At 33.9% G+C, this 20,171-nt stretch overlaps 1 protein-coding gene across 1 annotated transcript in view; it reads right to left on the reverse strand.

The window, feature by feature from the left end:
- LOC131851953 (ankyrin-2-like) overlaps nt 1-20,171 on the reverse strand; it is a 68,678-nt gene that overhangs the window by 25,094 nt on the left and 23,413 nt on the right. The window contains exons 4-28 of the mRNA XM_059202514.1: nt 18,138-18,254; nt 17,458-17,613; nt 16,126-16,291; nt 15,641-15,801; nt 14,935-15,104; nt 14,412-14,518; nt 13,791-13,951; nt 13,022-13,225; nt 12,438-12,536; nt 11,953-12,090; nt 11,380-11,526; nt 10,899-11,042; nt 10,293-10,414; nt 9,781-9,874; nt 9,032-9,203; nt 8,258-8,410; nt 7,814-7,934; nt 7,559-7,579; nt 6,772-6,891; nt 6,004-6,108; nt 5,369-5,529; nt 4,464-4,589; nt 3,888-3,976; nt 1,740-1,947; nt 765-791 (exon numbers count right to left, since the gene is read on the reverse strand). Of these exons, the coding sequence (XP_059058497.1) occupies nt 765-791; nt 1,740-1,947; nt 3,888-3,976; nt 4,464-4,589; nt 5,369-5,529; nt 6,004-6,108; nt 6,772-6,891; nt 7,559-7,579; nt 7,814-7,934; nt 8,258-8,410; nt 9,032-9,203; nt 9,781-9,874; nt 10,293-10,414; nt 10,899-11,042; nt 11,380-11,526; nt 11,953-12,090; nt 12,438-12,536; nt 13,022-13,225; nt 13,791-13,951; nt 14,412-14,518; nt 14,935-15,104; nt 15,641-15,801; nt 16,126-16,291; nt 17,458-17,613; nt 18,138-18,254 (3,289 nt within the window). The remainder of the gene's footprint in view (nt 1-764; nt 792-1,739; nt 1,948-3,887; nt 3,977-4,463; nt 4,590-5,368; nt 5,530-6,003; nt 6,109-6,771; nt 6,892-7,558; nt 7,580-7,813; nt 7,935-8,257; nt 8,411-9,031; nt 9,204-9,780; nt 9,875-10,292; nt 10,415-10,898; nt 11,043-11,379; nt 11,527-11,952; nt 12,091-12,437; nt 12,537-13,021; nt 13,226-13,790; nt 13,952-14,411; nt 14,519-14,934; nt 15,105-15,640; nt 15,802-16,125; nt 16,292-17,457; nt 17,614-18,137; nt 18,255-20,171) is intronic.

Here is a 20,171-nt window from a genome sequence, read left to right on the forward strand (position 1 = left end):
ACAGATCTCTCGAAGGACATTCACTAAAAATAACCCAAATTCAAAATAAAAAAAAAACGACGGAACTAAAACTGTGTTCAGTGAAACAATGACAAGAAGAGAACAGAAATGAGACAAACAAAGAGAAGATGATGTGGAACAGAACTGATAGGCCGTTTTGGAAAAGAACTCTGATTAGTACGAGCAAAGGAAATATTGGGAACACAGACGCTGAATTATGAAATGAGGATGATTACATGGCACCACTATGTTTATTATCCCATCTGTTTTATGCTTAAACTAAACAAAACAGGTAATTTTAATGTGTTATTCTCTTAAAGTGCCAAATATAAGTTGCAATTATGACTAAGACTCCTGTTTATACAATCGATCTAAAACCGACAACGATCAGTGAAAAATCGCAGTGCATTCTCTTCATGTCCCAAGAATTATTAATGGATATGGTACAGAGTGATTGTGATTTAACAAAGCGTAAAATTTCAGCCCGTGCATAGAGGAAGAATTTATGAGAAGCAAGATAAATGGAAAGCATTCAAAAAGTGATAGAGGGTAGAAAATAATGTATTTGATAGTTATACTCTTTAAAATAAAGACAGAAAATAGAGTATAAATATCACATCGAAATAATGACTTATGAAAAAAATAATAACGTAAAATTCGAAACGTATAGGAGAAAATAATTTAGAAAATCAAATTAATACAAAACTGAAACCGACGTTTCGATTCTTTTTTATAGTATTTGTATAGTATTACTAATTTTTTACCTTCGAGAGATCGTTTGCGAAATACCCCTGTTGGTGCGCGCCGATAGGTGGCAGCACATATTTTAGCGCCACACACGGTGAGCGTGCAACACACACAAACACACGAGAACAAAGACAATGTAGACACGCACAAAACGCACACACAGGGACGTGTCCCGTTAGCTGCTCAGTGTATTTGCTATAAGCGCTTCAGTTTATACCGTAATCCCAATTTGTTCCATTTCATACACCCATTTGTTATTGTTTGTATTTATGAAATATATATAAATCTACACTAATGTTCTTTTCAAAATTACATGCTCATCCCGTTGTCTAGAAAATTGGGAGATGTAGAACTATCCTAATACTATTTGTTTTTATTATCTACTCTAATTAATATTAACGTCAATAAGATTTATTACAGAGAAAAATCTATAAAAATATCGAAGTAACTATATAATAACCACTTGGAACTATTCACTATGAAATTTTAAAATGATTGAACTATCAACTACCGATCTCATGTAATTTTAATACTATTAATTTAAATAATAGATTGGATGATCGTTCTCTATGTAAGTATAATATAAATATTTTTCTACATTACCAACGTGTTGTAATGGAATATTGGTCATCTTAAATATATTTTATACCTAATAAAATTTAAAGCAAAGGAGTATCCATAAGCCTAGTATGTATACTTGATATAGGCACACTTACCTTTCATCAGTGCAAGCATTTTTAAGTCATCAATATAGCAAACATAAGCCATACTCCATTGCAACACTTCACAGTCTTTTACTACTTACTAAAAATATTGTTGGCGTAAAACCTTTTATTATTCTCAAAAATCTTCAACAAAGTGACGGTACCATAGGAAGTGCTATAAAAAGTATTTAATAGAATTAAAAATATTTGATTTTAATGAGGCAACAATATTTTCTAGTAAGCAGTTAGATCTGCAAGAAAGATAAAAACAAACTATTTTAGTTTTACCTGATATGGAGCATAGTAGTCTTAATGTTGGAGCTGATGACGTGCTGTACTGATTGGTCATTCCTTGGGTGTGTGGTCTTGGAGCCGGCATGCTCAGCGTTATGGCTTTATGGAACTTTCGCCTTCGGGGTTCAACAGTGACCACTGGAGATACCGCCACTCCACGACCAAGAAGTTTGGCAGTAAGTTCAGAGTCTATTATTTGTGCCTAAAAATCATACAATATACATTACAGTTATCGAGATTGTGTAAATTTATATAATATAAACACTTCTAAAGACCAAACGCGACGTTAATATCGAAGCTGACATGCATTGTGAGGAATAAGTATTTTGTGATTTTAAAAAAATAATCATTGTTTTCGATACTCACCTTATCATTGAGATGATAATGCATTACCTCACATAATATATAAGCCACAAATATTTGTTTTGTTTCCAGTTGTTCAATGATTTAATTTCTTGAGTAATAAAAATAAAACAGGTAAGTGGTGAAGAGCAGCCGGTGCAAAATTAAGCAAATATGAACATATGAAATCACAGGAAAAGCATTAAAGGAAATGTATGTAGTTTATAAGCGTATTGCATACTTTCATCTGTTTCTCACACATGCGCTTCAAATTCAAAATGCAGCACACATTATTACTAATCAAGCTCAAACATCGATAAATAATACGGCAAACAAAATAATATATGTACATCGCATGCAACTCTCACGTTTGGTCTTTAGGAAATAAAGTACATATCTGAATAACATCCATGTAACAATTGCAAAAGCATAGATTACCCAATAAATTTAGCAATCATCTTAAAAATACTTAATCTAATTAACTAGACACACGTCACTCCAGAAAAAACTTAAGTTTATAGTAATTCACACACATTATACAATAAGTTTTCATTCTATATTTATATATAATATGTATATTACATTATCATTCACGTTTTCATTATATATTGACGAGTCATGCCATTTTCACCTAAAGACCAACTAGAGAAAATACAATACATTACATAAATGGATATATCGCAAAAAGAACGATGTGTGAGAAAGTGTCTTGCACTTTTTATATATAAAGTGATTTCATATATTTCAATTTTGCTTAAATTGAAAACAAACTTTGACTAAAATGTGATTTTATTGAAGATTTCATTCGTACAATTATAAATAGGACTTAAACATTTTTAAGAATTTTCTAAATTTATTGGGTATGAATTTATATCTAGCGGAGTAACGCACAACTTATGCTAGGGTGACAAAATAGCTAATCTCTTATACGATAACAATATCTAAAATAAAACCGTCTACAATTAATAATAATGAATACAAACACGATATGTGACATATTTTAAATAAACCTAAAAAACTAGTTTCATTTATCTTAAAAATTTTAATATAGAGATACAGATAATTAATTATTTGCTACTTCTATTTAAAATTCACATATTTGAAAATATATTTATTAAAAATGTCACTTTATTTTCTGTATCCCTATAAAAAAATCTATGAAACATAAAACATCGATAGTTGAGGTAAAAAAATTTGGCATTCACACTTTGTACTCTCAGTTTATGATTCGTTAGGCTTATTCCGATAAATTTTATGAACACAATCGTTTTGGCAATAAACTAAAAGTAACACCTAAATATGAACACGTAAGTTACATGTCTAAAGATAATAATAAACTATCAAAAATAAATGTAGTCAGTCAACATAAAACAGATCAATTAATTCTGTGTTAATACGTCGATGAATAATAATTTATTCATGAAGAAAATTGTAAGTACTAAATTATATTAATACAATTAAATCAGATATAAAGTATACAAAATTAATATAAAAGTATCCTATGACATACGTCTATAATATTTAACTTATATATAAATGTTTATGGTCCGACTTTGTCGGTCGTATAATTTTGGTAACCGTTATGCTAAATAATATCCTAGAGCTAATGTTTATGGTAAAATAGCCATATTTGTTAATCAAGTGTATTAAGTGAAGGCTAGTGAAAATATATAAACTATTTACGTATATAAGTAAGTACTACCAAATGAGAGAAAAACGTTTCTTCTTGGACACGTTGTTGACAGTGATCTTTTTAAGATTTTTATCTTTGACACCTTTTCTGGGTTTGAACAGGTTTACCTGAAGGCCAACTTTGATCTTCTTGGTGAGCGCGCCCTGAGGGAATACAGCTTGCACTTGAGGGACCACTGAACTTGATACCATGCCACCTAAATGTGAATGTAGAGTTAACATCAGTATAGATCTTAGTGCACGTGACTAAAAATATGTACATGTTGCCGCCCATAACAAATATTATGGGTAAACCAGATCTCACAACTAATTTAGCCATTAAGCTTTACGAGGTAAATAGTAAACAAATTAACTTTTATGTTCATAAAAATAAGAATAAATATTTAATATGGGATATTACTGTAAAAAAACTGTTAATACAACTTGATATTGATACGGGCTAAGTGTATATATATTTTGTAATATGTGTATACGCAAGCAAACCAAATTATTCCGAAAGATGTAGAAGGTTCGCTTCCATCCCCGTTAGTTTCAAACTAAACAATACCTGGGCATAACAACTATTATGTTTACCGTTTAGACGTCGCCGTTGCTAGATTATAATGCTTCTGTCTACTCTACCGGGGAATACGTTCATGACGATATATTTATCTGTTACTTCTACATTCTTATAAACAAACATACCTTCGGGCCCAATGGCGTGTACTTCTTGACGTATACGCGATATAACAGCGAAGTATTGAGGGAAGTCGTGTGTCAGAATCCTTGTAATGCGTGGAGTGTCCCAGCCTTTCTCTTCATCGTTTGTTTCTGGTAAAGTACATTAAAGAGTCAGCAAACTAATCAAATAAATTAAATAGATTTGTATTAATTTCATCTGAAGTAGACTGTAAAATATCGTCTACGTGGGTCTCACATTTTTCAGGAGCCAAAGCAGCTCACTTTTTAATCTGTAGTCCGTAGTGCTGTTCATGCATAGCATCACCTAAAAAAAGTTGTTTGCGTGGCTACGTATTTTTCACCTACCAGCGTCTTGCTTTATTGGCTGTAGTCCAGTTTGAGGAATGAAATATACCAATGAAGTTATCCGGGGCCAAAATCCTATACATCTTAGTTCTTCGGAATAGCAACTCATAAGGAATCTCACAGTTGCCTCATAAATAATTCTCAATATTAACTGGTGCCAATTCTCTGGAAACAATCGTGCCTAATTGCTAATGAGTCAATCGATGGGCTAACTGACTTGACTTTAAGACGATAGGGTGTCTTCAAATATTGCTCCACCATCGTATACCGTCAGCAAAGGTAAATAAACCATTCTATATTCATCATATTAGAATAATAATTCATTGGTAGCCAGCATCCGCAGTTAGCAGTGATAGTGAGGTAGATCCAACATTTCATAATTATCTATTAAAAAGTGTTGCCATTATCTACCAGATCCATTGCTGTTTAGCACTTAGCATCAGGTAAGAAGTCAGCTTGTTTGCCATTTCTATTACATAAATTAATAGATTTATTAACATTTAGGTAATGACGGTAGAAGGAGTAGATGTGGTACAGATAGAATTAATATCAAGTAAAGTAACCTTCAATCTCCAGAGTCTCATGCAGAATATCCTGGACGACATCATCCGTGGCATCTGCATTGTGTTCCCTCCAACTTGTGCCGTTGTCTGAGCGTAGTATCACTATCTCACGTTCTTTGCCCCGCAGTGATGCGTAATGTGGTACTTCCAGTATCACGGGCCTAAAATATTTACTTTGTTAATAATGACATTATTGCATGACATGTTGACAGTAGTAGAAATACGAGAACGATCTCTCGCATTCATTTTTCTCTGGCTACCCTTAAAAAGACCTAGCGTTCAGTTATCAGAAAATCAGCATAAAATGATGATGATATCATATGCGGTTTTTTTGTCTTCTCTAAGTTGTATAGTTTCTCTAATATTTCGAAATATTGTAGATTTTTTTTTGATATCTCTAAAATATCTACGTAGCAAGTAAACTAATAAAAATTGTCGAGTTGATATATCTCTAAATATTTATAATTCTGCACCATTAATGTTTTATTTTTTTAGAAAACATAATCGCTGTGAAGTGCCTTAGCTTAAATATTTGTAGGTTTCAAAAAGTAAAATATACCATATATTAATTTTTAGTTGTCTTTATCTCCAAAGCAATAATTCTATTTATTTTCATTTTTCATAAAATTTATTACCCCAAAAACTTGGCAGCGACAGGTCCCATCTCCAACACCCTGGCCGCCAGCGCTTCTCCTTCCATAAGGGGTGGCATGTGGTTAATGCGGGACGGTTTTAAATATCTGAAAATATAAAAATAATCTTTAATTTTACAATTGTATTAAATTCGTAATTATATTCATTGGTTATTATTATATTATAAAAAAATGCTTCTTCTGTTTTTTTCTTTTTGTGTGAAATTTAAAATACATATTCACTTTATAAATGCAAATTTGCGGCGAAAGTCATTTGATAAAAAGAAAGAAAACATATGTATTTTGACTAATATACAGTATAAATGATATTAGAATATAAAAAAATAGATTTACACAAAATACAATCTATGGTACATATTGATAATAATGGTACATATTGATAATATTGCTATCAATATATATTTTTAAATTGCCAAGTATTTTTTAGGTTTTTTTATAAACAAAAATTAAATAATTCTTCTTTACAATGACAATTCCATTGCGGACTCCCGCGACACAGATTCGCCTAGAGCAGTTTCTACAGTATATGTTATATTTATAACAACCCCATATGAGAGGCTAAATGCGGGGAATAAAGTCCATATTGCATTACATTGCACTTCATTACATTGCATTATATTACATTTACAAATCTTATAATAAACAAATAACATTAAATAAAATATTCAGTGTAGGAGTATCCACTCTCCACGAGACCTTCGTACCCGATAGACAGTAACGGTAGCTATAAAAATAATAAAATAAAATGACCTGCAAGTGATCCTCGTGGGTTGCTGTGCAGACAGCGGCGGTACTATCACGCGGACGCCACCACCGCGGCAACCTCGTAATGCACCACCTCGTGCGTCCACCAGGAACGACACCAGGAAACTGTTGGTTAACACTTAAGTTACAGCAGATGATTTCCGACTTTTTCTAAATGGAACGGCAGAAAATATGCTCGGATATGACGGCCGATAGAGATCAGTGGAGAAAGATAAAGGCAATGATAATGATGAACGGCAAACAAGTTGGTTCAACTGATGGTAAGTAGAAGCATGTACAACACCGCTGACGCACGTCATCACGTACTGGCTGTGGTAACAACATGCGCTGGGGGAAGGGAATTTTTGGTTTGTGGACTGATAATTGCCATTGTTAGCAATGTCGTCAGATTGACTTATACGCGGTTGCCCCTGGAAAGTATTGCGGTAAACTGAAGGGTAAAAATGTGTAAACTGACCTGTCGTCATACTCATCGTATTATTCTCCACTTATTATATATTCCCCGCCATCGTCAACCGTTAGCGATAGCGAGTACATCATTCAATTAACATTTATAAAAAATATAACATTTGTATAACAAAAATATAACATTTCTAGGGAATGTTGTTAGGTCTACATACCCTGTACTACTACATACCCTATACTGTTTCACTACCGCATCTCATACTTTAGATATAACAGTGTATAAAGCAAGCTGCTAGACGGCTGAAATGAATGAGACAGAGAATTGCACAAAGTCTACTACTTAAGTACTTAAAATGGTAATACTTACTTCTTCCACTGCAGTTTTTTCCTGTTAATTTCGTGTCCAGAAAGCGTGTGAAAGAATCATTGTAGTCATTAATAATTGCATGACTCTGAAAACAATCGTATAAATTAAATATCTATAACAAACGCGTACATGTAAATTGTAAAACTAGTTTGGAATACGATTCTAGATAAGAATTAAATAGACTTCAGTATTATTGTCTAAAAAATACTATTTAATCAATAACTATCTTTTTGACAGAAAAAATAATGTACTGACTTGGGTTGTGTGGGGTCCACGTTGTAGCAGTATCCTTCAGGTGCTTGTGCCGTGCTGTACCGGCTGATACTCTTCACCACCACCTCCTGCTGAGGCTGGTACGGGATACCGTTCATAGACCCTAAAAATAGGAAGCCATTTCTTTAATAAAATATGATTTTAAATTTATAATTTCACACTAGATCCTAAGCAGTCTCGGACAATGCGGTTTCAGAAGAGCTTCTTCCACGTACACTTAGACTGTGGAATGACTCACTGCCGAGATTTTGTCACGAGACTACAGCATGGGGTTTTACAAGATGAGTATATTGAGGTTTCTTAAGAGTCGGCAACGAGCACGCGACACCCCTGTTTCAGGCTATGGTACCTGTTACCGTCAGAAGGGTCGTATGCTTGATAGCTACCACAGTTGTATAAAAAAAGTGTTAATTTTGGTTATCTTACCTTGCGACATATCCATTATATTCTTATGACTCAGGGCGGATTCTGTTCTCTCGTCTTTGGTCACGTCGATTGGTAATGAGTCATCACCGAGTGACTTCATATCATCAGCCGTCAAGTATCGGTATGGCTGGTCATTTAAAATTGTGTCCTCACCTAGAAGTACATACATAACTTTAATATTTGCAATTTGAATGTATTATTTTATAAATGAAGATAATTCGTCGGCCTCGGTGGTCTAACGGTTTAGCACACCGATTTACTTCCGATAGTCGCGGGTTCAATTCCTCGGACGGTACAAAGACTTGTATTGGTGACTGATCGATCTGGGTATTTTATATGTATATTAAAAATGGATTTATAAAAAAAATATATGTATTAGTTGTTTAATATCCATAACATAAACTCTGTTTAGTTTAGGACTTGATGGCTCTGTGTGAACTGTCTATGAGTATTATTATTATTATATGTATATTTAACCATTTTATTACATAACATATACATATATAAAAATCTAACCTGAGTTTATTTAATGTTTCATATACATACATATACTTTTGGAAAGCTTTTGTTAAAACTTTACCACCCATGAATTAAATAACATAGTAGTCGCATAAATACTACTCAAAGGACCAAAGTATAAAAAATTAAATAGGGATTATTCATATATATATGCGACGTTCCTAGAACGACGGCTGGAAACTTCCTATAGGTCGGCTGTTAACTCGTTTTTCATTCCAAACCATTAGGAAAACTTTAACATTCTTCACAACTTACCGCCTTCTTCTTCAGAATCGGACATGAATGTTTCCAGCATAGTTTCTGGTGCGACCACTTTGTACTTTTCCTGGGAAGCCGGTGCTATTGAGGGTTCTGATACCTCCTTCAGTGTTTCCATCACTGTGACGTAACCCAGCTTAGATGCAATGTCCAGAGGAGTTTGGCCATTCTGTTCAATAAGAATATGGTTTTAATTCTATTAACAGTTTTATACCACACTAATTTTTCATTGATGCTTGGTCATAGCGTGATGTTATATAGCGTGTAGCACTCGAGGATAATAATATATCTTTCTAACAGTGAAAGAATTTTTAAAATCGGATTAGCTGAACCGAAGATTACACCGAACAAACAAACATACAAACGTTACCTCTTTATAATATTAGTATAGATATGACTTATTATTTTAAATTTCACATTTTTAAAACAGCAACACGCAAGATTCTTGCTCATTCTTCCTGATTGAAGCATTCAATATTAGATTTAACAGCAGAACAAAATTTATAGTCATACTAGCATATGACATTATTAATGCAGCAATAATAATCTATATACAAATATATATAGACTATACATAGGAGAAGCTTCTTGTGAAAGAAAGTATCAAGAAAATTACGTGGAGCAAGTTTTCTTTAATTTGCGTTGTAGATAAATTGCCTACTATGTACAATGAGCAGCGTCAATATTGATTGATAAGACACATTGTCCTGTTCATAAAATGAACTTTTAATTGAAGGTATACTGACCGTGGTGGTGGCATTGGCGTCAGCTTTGTGTTCCAACAGAATATTGACTATATTAATGTGGCCTTGTTGAGCTGCATGGTGCAATGCCGTGTATCTGAATAAAAAAAAATATACCTATTTAAAAAATAATCCTGTGAGTTGTACTATATATGTATAGTAGACTAGCTTTAGAATATTATCACAATTTAAAATAATAATGACTAAAAATTAAAAAAAACATTTCAATTATAAGTGAATTATTAAGATTATAAATTTTACATCAATATTTAAAACAATTGACTAGACATAGATTTTTTATCAGATCATATTTTATATGACTTTCAATATATAAAACTAATTAAATTTTATATAAATATTGATATAGATATTTCAATTTTAGACATATTAATACTAGCTGTTACTACAACGTTGTCTCTTTTAAATGTTATTAAAAATATACAATCACACTTTCACATTTATAATATTAGTTATAATTAGAAAAAATATAAATGTTTCTAAAAATAAAAACTTACCCGTGTGTGGTCTGTGCCTTCACAGACGCTCCATTTTCGAGTAAAAATCGAACCATGTTCGCTTGTCCGTAGTGACTTGCAATATGCAAGGGTGTGTAGCCACCCTTTGTGCAAATATCAACCTGTAGATATTTTAACAATATGTACATTTATATTTTAATACACACACATTTCTAAAATAATATATAAATAATCATGACTAAAGTACTGGTGCTTACAATATTCTCCCTAATTGAATTTTAAAGAGTCTGTAATAGACGCATCAACAGATATTTTGTTTTAATTTTTATTTACTATAATCTTATATGGGACTGTACTATCGACGTCATGGTGAGTCTAACACTTAGCATTCTTCCCAATCTCTGAATGTATTCGTATTTGAAATCAACATAGAATGTTTCCGGTTTCTTGTTTTTGATTAATTCGTCTTTCTTATCAGTGTTTGACTAATTAAAAACCTCTCTCTCTCTTAAAATGACAATAAATAAAGATGTATATATACTCCGATATGACCGAAACAGTGCGTATGTTTTTAAAATCTAATCACCTTTAATTTCGTCTTACTTTCAAAGTGTAGTAATAACAAGGATTATCATGAATGTCTACCTCAGCACCATTCTTCGCCAACAGTTGAGCGACTGGCACTCTATCTTCCTGAGCGGCGAGATGAAAAGCTGCAAGTCCATTCTTGGCCTGTTGGTCTACCTCGGCTCCATGCTCCAATAGCAACGAACACATTTCCGTATGACCCTTGAGAAAGAACATAGAAAAAAGTATGGTGAATTATGTAAATAGATTCGTCATACAGTCCTACGCAGATGACTTCACTATAGACCGATACTTTGTACAAAGTCATCTGGATTCCTCTGCTCACAACTTTGTAAGATATGTTTAGGTTTGGTTAGGCCTAGTCCTCTGGAATATTAACACATCAGTGATAATACAAGTACCATATAATAACGAACATCACTTCACCATGTCACATCCATGACAAGTTATACATACAGGCGATGATTACCACTTACCATCAGGTAGGTCGTTAGCTTGTTTACTACTCCAGTTACATAAAAAAACCTAATTGACAAACCTGCTGAGCAGCAAGGTGCAGCGGTGTGAAGCCAGCTTTCGACTCGGCGTTAGTCAGTGCCCCATACTCGAGTAACGTAGCCGCGGTTTCCATTTGGTTCTTCCTAGCTGCTATGTGCAGCGGTGTATGTCCGTTTTTGGCTATCGCCTGATAACATGGGATATATAAGTTTAAATCTTGTCGAATAGGTATAAGGAAGTGGACTATTGCTGAGAAAAAAATACACGTAGAAAAAGCGAAAAGTGTTATAAGTGACTTACACTTGACATTTGGTTACTTTTGCGTGTGCCATTTTAATGGCGGATGACTCAATCTAACTACTTACACTACAACAATGCAAAAAATTCTTGTTACTTAATTCTCCATTTGTACCCTCTATCTACATCATAAGAATATAAGTGTAATGTTAACATACTGTCTTGTTTCTATACAGAACCTCTATGTTCGCAGGCAGAGCAAATATTTCATTTTAGCTTATCACAAACAGACTTTAAGAATTGTTTATGTACGTATAAAAACGAAAACGCAAGAGAAACTACTAAGTCAAAAAGTATATATATGTATGTGAATCACCTTAGCATCAGCTCCTTTCTCGAGTAGAGTGGTGGCAACAGCCTGTTGGTCATACTGGGCAGCAATATGAAGCGGTGTCATGCCGTTCTTGCCGGCCTGATCTGGTGATGCTCCATGAGCCAGTAGCAGATTTGCTACCTAATATAAAAACAAATTGAAAAACATTATAAAGACTTGCTTTCAAACATTTGGGTAACACTCAAATGTTTTAACACTCATTTTGTAGTTAACGAATTAATAAAATACTAATTATGTCCTGAACAATTGACACCACAAAAAAGTGCTGATTAATTCTATCATCACACCGCTCGCCATCATCAAGGAATTCACGCTTACAACTTAGAGTTTACAAAATCTATCCTGGTTTTCGGCGTATTTTCTAGTTAACAAAGTATTTACAGAAACTTGTTATGTCTGATATTTCTGTATAAATCTTTATTGAAATGGTACTTGCATATTGATACGAGTGTATATTTATATCTTACCTTCAAGTTTCCATATTTCGCAGCGAGGTGTAAGGCCGTGAATCCTTTCTTTGTGGTCGCAGTGAGTGGAGCATTGTGCTCAATTAACGCTGCCGCCACCTAAACAAATACATCACCACATAATTAAACTATATTCTATGTAATAAGGCGACACAAGAGGCAGTAAAGAATGCACCTTAAAAAAGACTTCCAAGTGAAGTCAAAACAGGCAGTAGTATGCCAAACTAAGAACATTAAGATCATTAAATCCATAGTTGCAAAAATATTAATACAAAAAAAATATAAGTTCGGAAAATAATTATAGTCTTTTAATTATGAACTTATTGAATAGCTGAAGGCTAAGTCCTGTCTGCCGTATGCAACTTCGGGTTAATTTTGGCGCTAGGAGTTCGAAGCTCGGCTCAAGTTATTATAATTATGATCCCTGTTAGAATGGCACAGGTTATCAATTAGAGAGGCAACTGCTGGTACAGGTATTTTCAGAACTTACAGTGTAATTGAGGTCGTCATCTTCGCCGGCGAGGACGGTGCCGTGTGTTGTATTGTAATCGCAAACTTCTTTGAAGTCAGTTAATAATACTTACGTCATGATTATGCTGTTTAGCAGCAATGTGCAGCGGATTGTAATGGTCAGCAGTCATCGCCCTCACGTCGGCACCGTGTTGCAGCAGTAGCACCGCAATGTCCACATTGCCCAGACGGGACGCTATGTGTAACGGAGTTTGTCTCTCTCTGGCTTTAGCTTCGACCGCCGCTCCGTTGCGAAGCAAAATTCTAATGATGTCAGTCTAAAATATATATACAGAGTTAGTCGTACCAAACGAAAGGTAAAGGTAATAAAGTATATGTATAATCTATGCTTATTTCATAAAGCAGAGCGAAATCTGTAATGAGGAAAATAAGTTCATTTTCCTATTAAGAGTTCTAAATCCCTGAACCAAATTAAGCAATTCTTTTTCTGTTTGAAAATTATGTTTTCATATATAGTATATATACATGCATACATATATTATATCGCTGTCGTATCGATCTTATCTTTCAATTATCTCCATATTTTCTTAGCACCCACTATATCCTACTTATGTAGAACCCTCAAGAGCTCACACTCAACAGGTACATTCAATACTCCTGCTAGAACTTTAAAGTACAAAGAAAGTAAGCGTCTAACATATGAAATATTTATAGTAGTTATTTTACTATACATAGCATTATGCCCTAACTATCTATGAATGGCTCTAAATTCGATATACTGGGAAAGCTACAGCGGAGTTAGCACCATGCAGTATGTGCATATGTTAGCTTAAAAAAGATATCAATTAATGACTCATGAAACCTATAAAAGAATTACATTACCTGATTAGCTCTGGCAGCTAAATGCAATGGCGTCTCGCCCCTGACTGTGGGCACGTCAGGATTAGCTTCATGTTGCAGCAGGTAGATGACGATGTTCATACAGCCCATGAATGCGGCCACGTGGAGAGGCGTTAAGCCTGACTCAGTCGTTGCTTGAATACCTGATTAAATTAAATGTATATCTATATTAAAACCAATGGTAATGAATTAATGAAGGTTCAAAAATAAATGGCAGATTTTTGATGTCTAAATTTTTAACGTTTGGATTTCGACGCACTACGTCGTGTCTAATATAGACTTGAAAGAAAGAAAAAACATTTAAAAGAAAGAAAGATTTGACTCTATGATACTTACTAGCAGAGGGAAAGGATTTTTAGTAAGTTGAACTCTTATGAAATGTGAAGGGTCAACCTGACATGGTGTATACCTAGCAATAGCAATGTATTATATCAGGTTGACCTCCACACAGTTCCCACTGGAAACCATCTTGATAAATTTCATTTGAACTTACCACGATGGGATAACTGACCTTATATTCATCTTATCATCATCCACTGGAACCACGCGAGCAGACAACATTAGTGCAACCATTGCATTATTATCTATTAAAAATGTACTTACTAGCTCCATATTTGAGCAGTAACTCCACAACTTTGATCCTGTTCTTCTTGCAAGCAATATGCAGTGGTGTGAATCCATTCAAAGCGCGCGCATTGGCGTCTGCATTCCTGTATTAAGATTTAATAATTTATATTATTTGTAACAGGAATGTTCTTTTTACAAATCTAATAATACAATTGTAAACGTTATATTCTATGGCCTCTCTAGTGTAGTGGTTTAGCACATTGCCTTTCTTTTTGATGGTCGCGGGTTCGATTCCTCGCACGGTGCAAACACTTGTATTCATGATGAGTAAGATTGTTTATATTACTCTGGGTGTTATCTAAGTATATTATCCATTAACAAAAATGTACTAAATACAGCATAACTGAATCTCACTTACTCTTGCTCGTACTCGTAGATGTGTAATTTAAAGATCAAAGCGTACTATGAAACATAGTACAAAGTCGCCGCCGTTGGATGTAAATCTACATCTTTTAAGCTACATATGCACAGAATTTCAATTATGGATCTTAAACTTTACCTGTCAAGTAACAATTTGGCCACTTTAGCGTGACCACAGTGAGCGGCCACGTGCAGCGCGGTAAGGTAGTCCACGGTGACGTCGTCGACTGGTGCTCGCCGGGCCAGCAGGACGCGCGCCGCGTCGGCGTGGTCACCCTGCGCAGACATGTGCAGGGGGGCCAACCCGTTCTGTACCAAAAGACGAGAACACTTTAAAGAGTGGACCAACCCGTTCTGCACCGAAGAAGACAACACTTTAAAGAAAGAAAGAAAATATTTTTCAATACACTTGCTCGTAATGTGAATCTAATTTCAACGGTTTTTGATATATAAATAAGTCCGTGAGCACACGTTATAAATGCAAATAGTGAAGTTATAATCCATAACCAAAAAAAAGTATTAGGTACTTTTTTTTATCAAATTTCGAACTGATAGCCGCGTGGCGTCATTCAGTAGGCAGCGAGTTGATTTAAAAAGGAAAACTGCTAGAAAGTGCCAAAATGCACAAAATATAATATAATGATTTTTAATAAGGAAATATAATATCATGATGTTTAACACACACTCTCCATTACGCCCTCTCCTTTCCTTCTAACAACAAACACTTAACTTAATCTACACCACTCGTAGATTGAGGGTTTTACTTAGTAATATAATATATATAATATAATAAATATTATGTTATCTGTGGTTTTACTAAATAAGAGGATTAAATTATAACTTGCCTTGCTTTTGCTGGTTATTGGCGCGCCTCTATCCAGCAATGCTTCCACCACCCTCTCGTGGCCAGACCTCGCTGCGCAGTGGAGGGGAGTCAGCCCATCTCTAGTCCTGGCTTCTACGTTAGCGCCGTTGTCGCCGAGGAGTGCTACCATATTGTCTTTGCCTAATAAATAATAATAATCGTATCATATAAGCTGAGAATAGGAAAATAAGAAATATAAAACCCAGTATAGCTCAGACAGTGCCATATAGTTCCAAAGTAATTAAAGATTTTACTATTTATTTATTTACTAATACCAGCACAAGATACTTCTTGATGAGAGAATTTTTAATAACAATTTTAGTCCCATTTGTAATGTTCTCTTAATATGTTACAACAATTTTTTATATCGTACGGGAATCGAACCTACGATCATCTGAAGTGTGCTAAATCACTGGACTATTTATGACACATACTGAAACTAATGTATTTACCATCAGCACTTACCCCATTTAGCAGCAACATGTAGAGGACATATATTGTGTTTGGCCGCGCAGTTTACATCAGCACCTTTGGCGAGAAGCAATCTCGCTACAGACTCATTGCCATAGTGGGCTGCGATGTGCAGCGGCGTAAAACCGGATTTGGACGTTACATCCGGATTGTGCTCGTTCTGTTTAAGAAATACCGAAATTATCGATTGTTAAAATCTATTCCACTCGTACAAACTAAAACCCTACCTAATTAAATATTGTTGCCGTTTTCACGCCAAGAAAATATATGTAAGATATTGACAATATAACTAGATAAATATATTACATATTTCGTATAAATATAAATAAGATAAGATGCTATATTGTATAGTTTTTGTCCTCGTTCTGTATGTAAAATTTCCGAATTATCATTCGTTAAAAAACGTAAATACGTTACATCTTTCAAAAAGATAAATACGTTACATCTTTCGCATAAATATAAGCAAAAAAAGAGGACATATTGTATAGTTTCCTAGAACTTTTGGAGGTGTTATCGTGATTACTGAAACCTTTAAAATCAATTTTAATAATTCGAAATTATCTTCTATTTGAGGAAGTAGCTTGAAATAAAACTACAAGATAGATCAATAGCTAAAATAAGTTTATAAATAGACGCTTGACCTTTTAATGAATAAATAAATTGGAGTGTTTACTTATAAAAATGTGATGTGGAAAAGTTTTATATGTCATATAAACGGTGAAAAAAATGAAGGTAAGTTTAGAATAATAATACAGACGGATAGCTGACTATACACATTATTTCATGCTCGATAAGGCGAATTTTTTGCATTCTTGTTCTCTTTGTTTACATTTACAAACACACTTTTAACAGCATTAAAGCCTATTCGCACCTGAAAGAGGGTACAGTACGTGTAAAGGCATCTATTATTTTACATATATTTGGCAAGTATTTTTTGCATTTTATAAATTTGCTGATTATATAACTCATTTTGACTATTTTGGTTGATGTTACTGATGTACACTTTATACAAAGCTGTTTAAATATTGTTTGTCTCATATATTATTGCATCCAAGTGTCTTGCACAACAAACTGCATTCTTGTATGAAGAATGAAAAATGGCAGTGAAATTATAGTCTATGACACTTTAGTCGGCATAAATAGTAACGAGTCATCACAACTTTGTTTCAAAAACTGTTGTGCTGTTCATATCTGTAGCAGCGTTTACCATCAGTTGGCCTTTGGATCATCATTTTGTTTACCATTCCACTATCTATATAGCTATAATATAATTCAAGGACATATTCAGTGAAGTACCGAGCAATGTATCTACTAGAACAAACCTACCTCAAGTAATAAATTGGCAGCCTTCACGTCGTCCTTCTTGGCAGCGATGTGTAGAGCGGGCAGACGGACTCTACCCCGAGTATCTGCTTCAAGCAGTACAGCGACTACCTTCTCATGCCCTTGCTGCATAGCCACTGCCAGTGGTGTAAAGCCATCCTGAACAAACATTCATAGTTATATCTCTCTGTAAGAAGAATGAGAGCATCGTAGCCTTGTGGATTATTGCAATTTAGACTGAACGGTCGTATAATAGGATACATTAGTTAGACATCGTAGGATCGCATCTTTGTGTTAACTTATATTTCTGACTAAATCCATATTAATGGAAATATTAATAAAGTTAATAATTTTAATCGAGAGAGGACTGTAGACTTGTTACCTGCCAAAATACCTATCAAAATGTATAATATATGTGTAATATAAAAAATAAAATACCTATCTAAAAAAAACAATGAGAATAATATATAAAGATATCGTGATACAGTATTTATTAACATACTTCTCCGAAAAAGCTTGACCGTTATTATGAAATATTTAGTGCATACTTGGTAAATCTGAGAATTTGGTAGATAGCAGGCTATTTTTTATATCCGTAGATGATAAGGATGGCCCTGTCAAAAGTATATGGTAAAACACCGTTTGCCGAGTCAGTTAGCAATAACTATAGTAATGATACTTACCTCTGTAGCTAGGCTTTGATTAGCGCCATTAGCAAGAAGGAACTTGACAACCCCGTCATGGTTCTCCTGAGCGGCCATATAGAGGGGGGTGAAACCATTCTGGGATTGAATGTTGACCTGGTGAACAAAATAAATAGTTTATTTTTTAAACCCAACTGCTAATTCTATTAATACCATATTATCATATATAAAGTCATATAAAAAGACAAATTAGAGTTTCAATTAGGGCAATGCTGGAAAAATATGTTTTTTAAACTATTTACCTAACACGGGAACACTTTGTGCAATGATATCATCTGATTCACTGTCATTTTTATGTATACATAGATATAAATATGATAGCCAGTGAGTCTATGTTTTTATAATTCAATCATTTCATTTGCGGTTTAATCAATACGAATGGTTACCCAATCGAAAGTCGAAATGCAGTCATAATTAATTTAGATTGAAATGCGATTCAAATTCTATTGTTAAAAACTAACGATGTATTTGTATATATGCATAGAATAGAATAGAATAGAAAATCATTTATTCAAATAAACTTAATTTAAGCACTTTTGAATAGTCATAACATTTTTTTTATCTACCGCTCGTTGGGTAATCTGTCTCATCACAAGAAGAACGAGCAAGAAACTTGTGTGTTACTTTTTTAAATAATCCTTGTAAGTTTACATTTACAAATCGAAACGTGTGAATACAAACTACCAACCAGCACTAATTTTTTGGGTCAAATATAAATATACAATAAGATTAAATTAGTCGTAGTGATAAGAGCAGACCAGTCCCTACAAGCAGCACTCGTTCACGAGTATGACGGATGAGCCAGCCATTACTACGCTCGACCATATTTTAGGGGGCCCAATGACCCGGCCCACCACGCCGCCACAGTCTGGACATTTTAGTGAGCATGACTACTCATTCCACTGGACCACGTCACAGCTACTTAAAATTACTATATGGTAGTTACAGTATTCGCACTTTACATGAGGATGCATGCGGCGATCAATAAAAAAAGCCGGTACGCTATCATATATCAAGAAAGCAGTATGAAAAACAAATTGTAACGTTGTCCGCAAATAAACTTATTCTTGCTAGATATTGCTATTATCTATAAATTCATCTCTCACTCTCTGGAACCCATATCATAAATAGAATAATGACAAACTGATAGCTCAACTGTTATTAAAAAGGCTAAAGCGAGTTTGTTTACTTGACAGCGTAACAAACAGTGTCTCGAAGGCTTAACCCATCATAATGAAATTTCACTTGGTATACCTATACATATGAAAAACCGATAAGAACGTTGTTTTTTAAATTATGAATTAAATACCATTCCAATGTTATAAATAAACTTACATTAAAACTAATATTAATAAATATAGTGTGAGTATATTATTCACTAATTGACACCACAGCGATATTCGGCATACATCGCCTGCTAAAATAATAAACATCGTTAATATGACGTAAGTAATGACCCATAAAACCATTACTTTATGGTGACATCGCTATTTTAGTATTCGTTTTTTATATTGATTGTAATATACTATATGAACTATATCTTACTGAGATAGACTTTATACGAAATCGCCTTGAATACCTCTATGTTACCTATTTCATTCGCCAAGATTACTTTGTAAGATGTATTTCAAATGAAGGGGGAAATTAAGCAGTAAAATTGCAGGATATAAGCACGATACCTTAGTCCTCTGGAACACATGAGTGGTATGACGGTCGTTACATGATAATATATGCTGTTCATGTACCTAGGCGATGATTAACACTTACAATTAGAGAGACCATCAGCTTGACAGCAATTCAAATTATATAAAAGAACAGTGAGTGAATAATCTTTTTGAAGTCGGTTGATGAATATATTATGTAAATTTATAATTAAAATATCTATATAAATATGATTTCTTATCATAATGTATGACGTTAACTATGAGAAGAAACCAATTGTAATTTTGGTAGATAGTACCTAAACTAGTATTTAGTTCGAAGGAAATAAACAATACAACATTTTCAGGTAAA

This window comes from Achroia grisella, unplaced genomic scaffold, assembly GCF_030625045.1.
Source record: "Achroia grisella isolate CSIRO2021 unplaced genomic scaffold, CSIRO_AGI_Agris_v1 utg1174, whole genome shotgun sequence".
NCBI lineage: Eukaryota > Metazoa > Arthropoda > Insecta > Lepidoptera > Pyralidae > Achroia > Achroia grisella.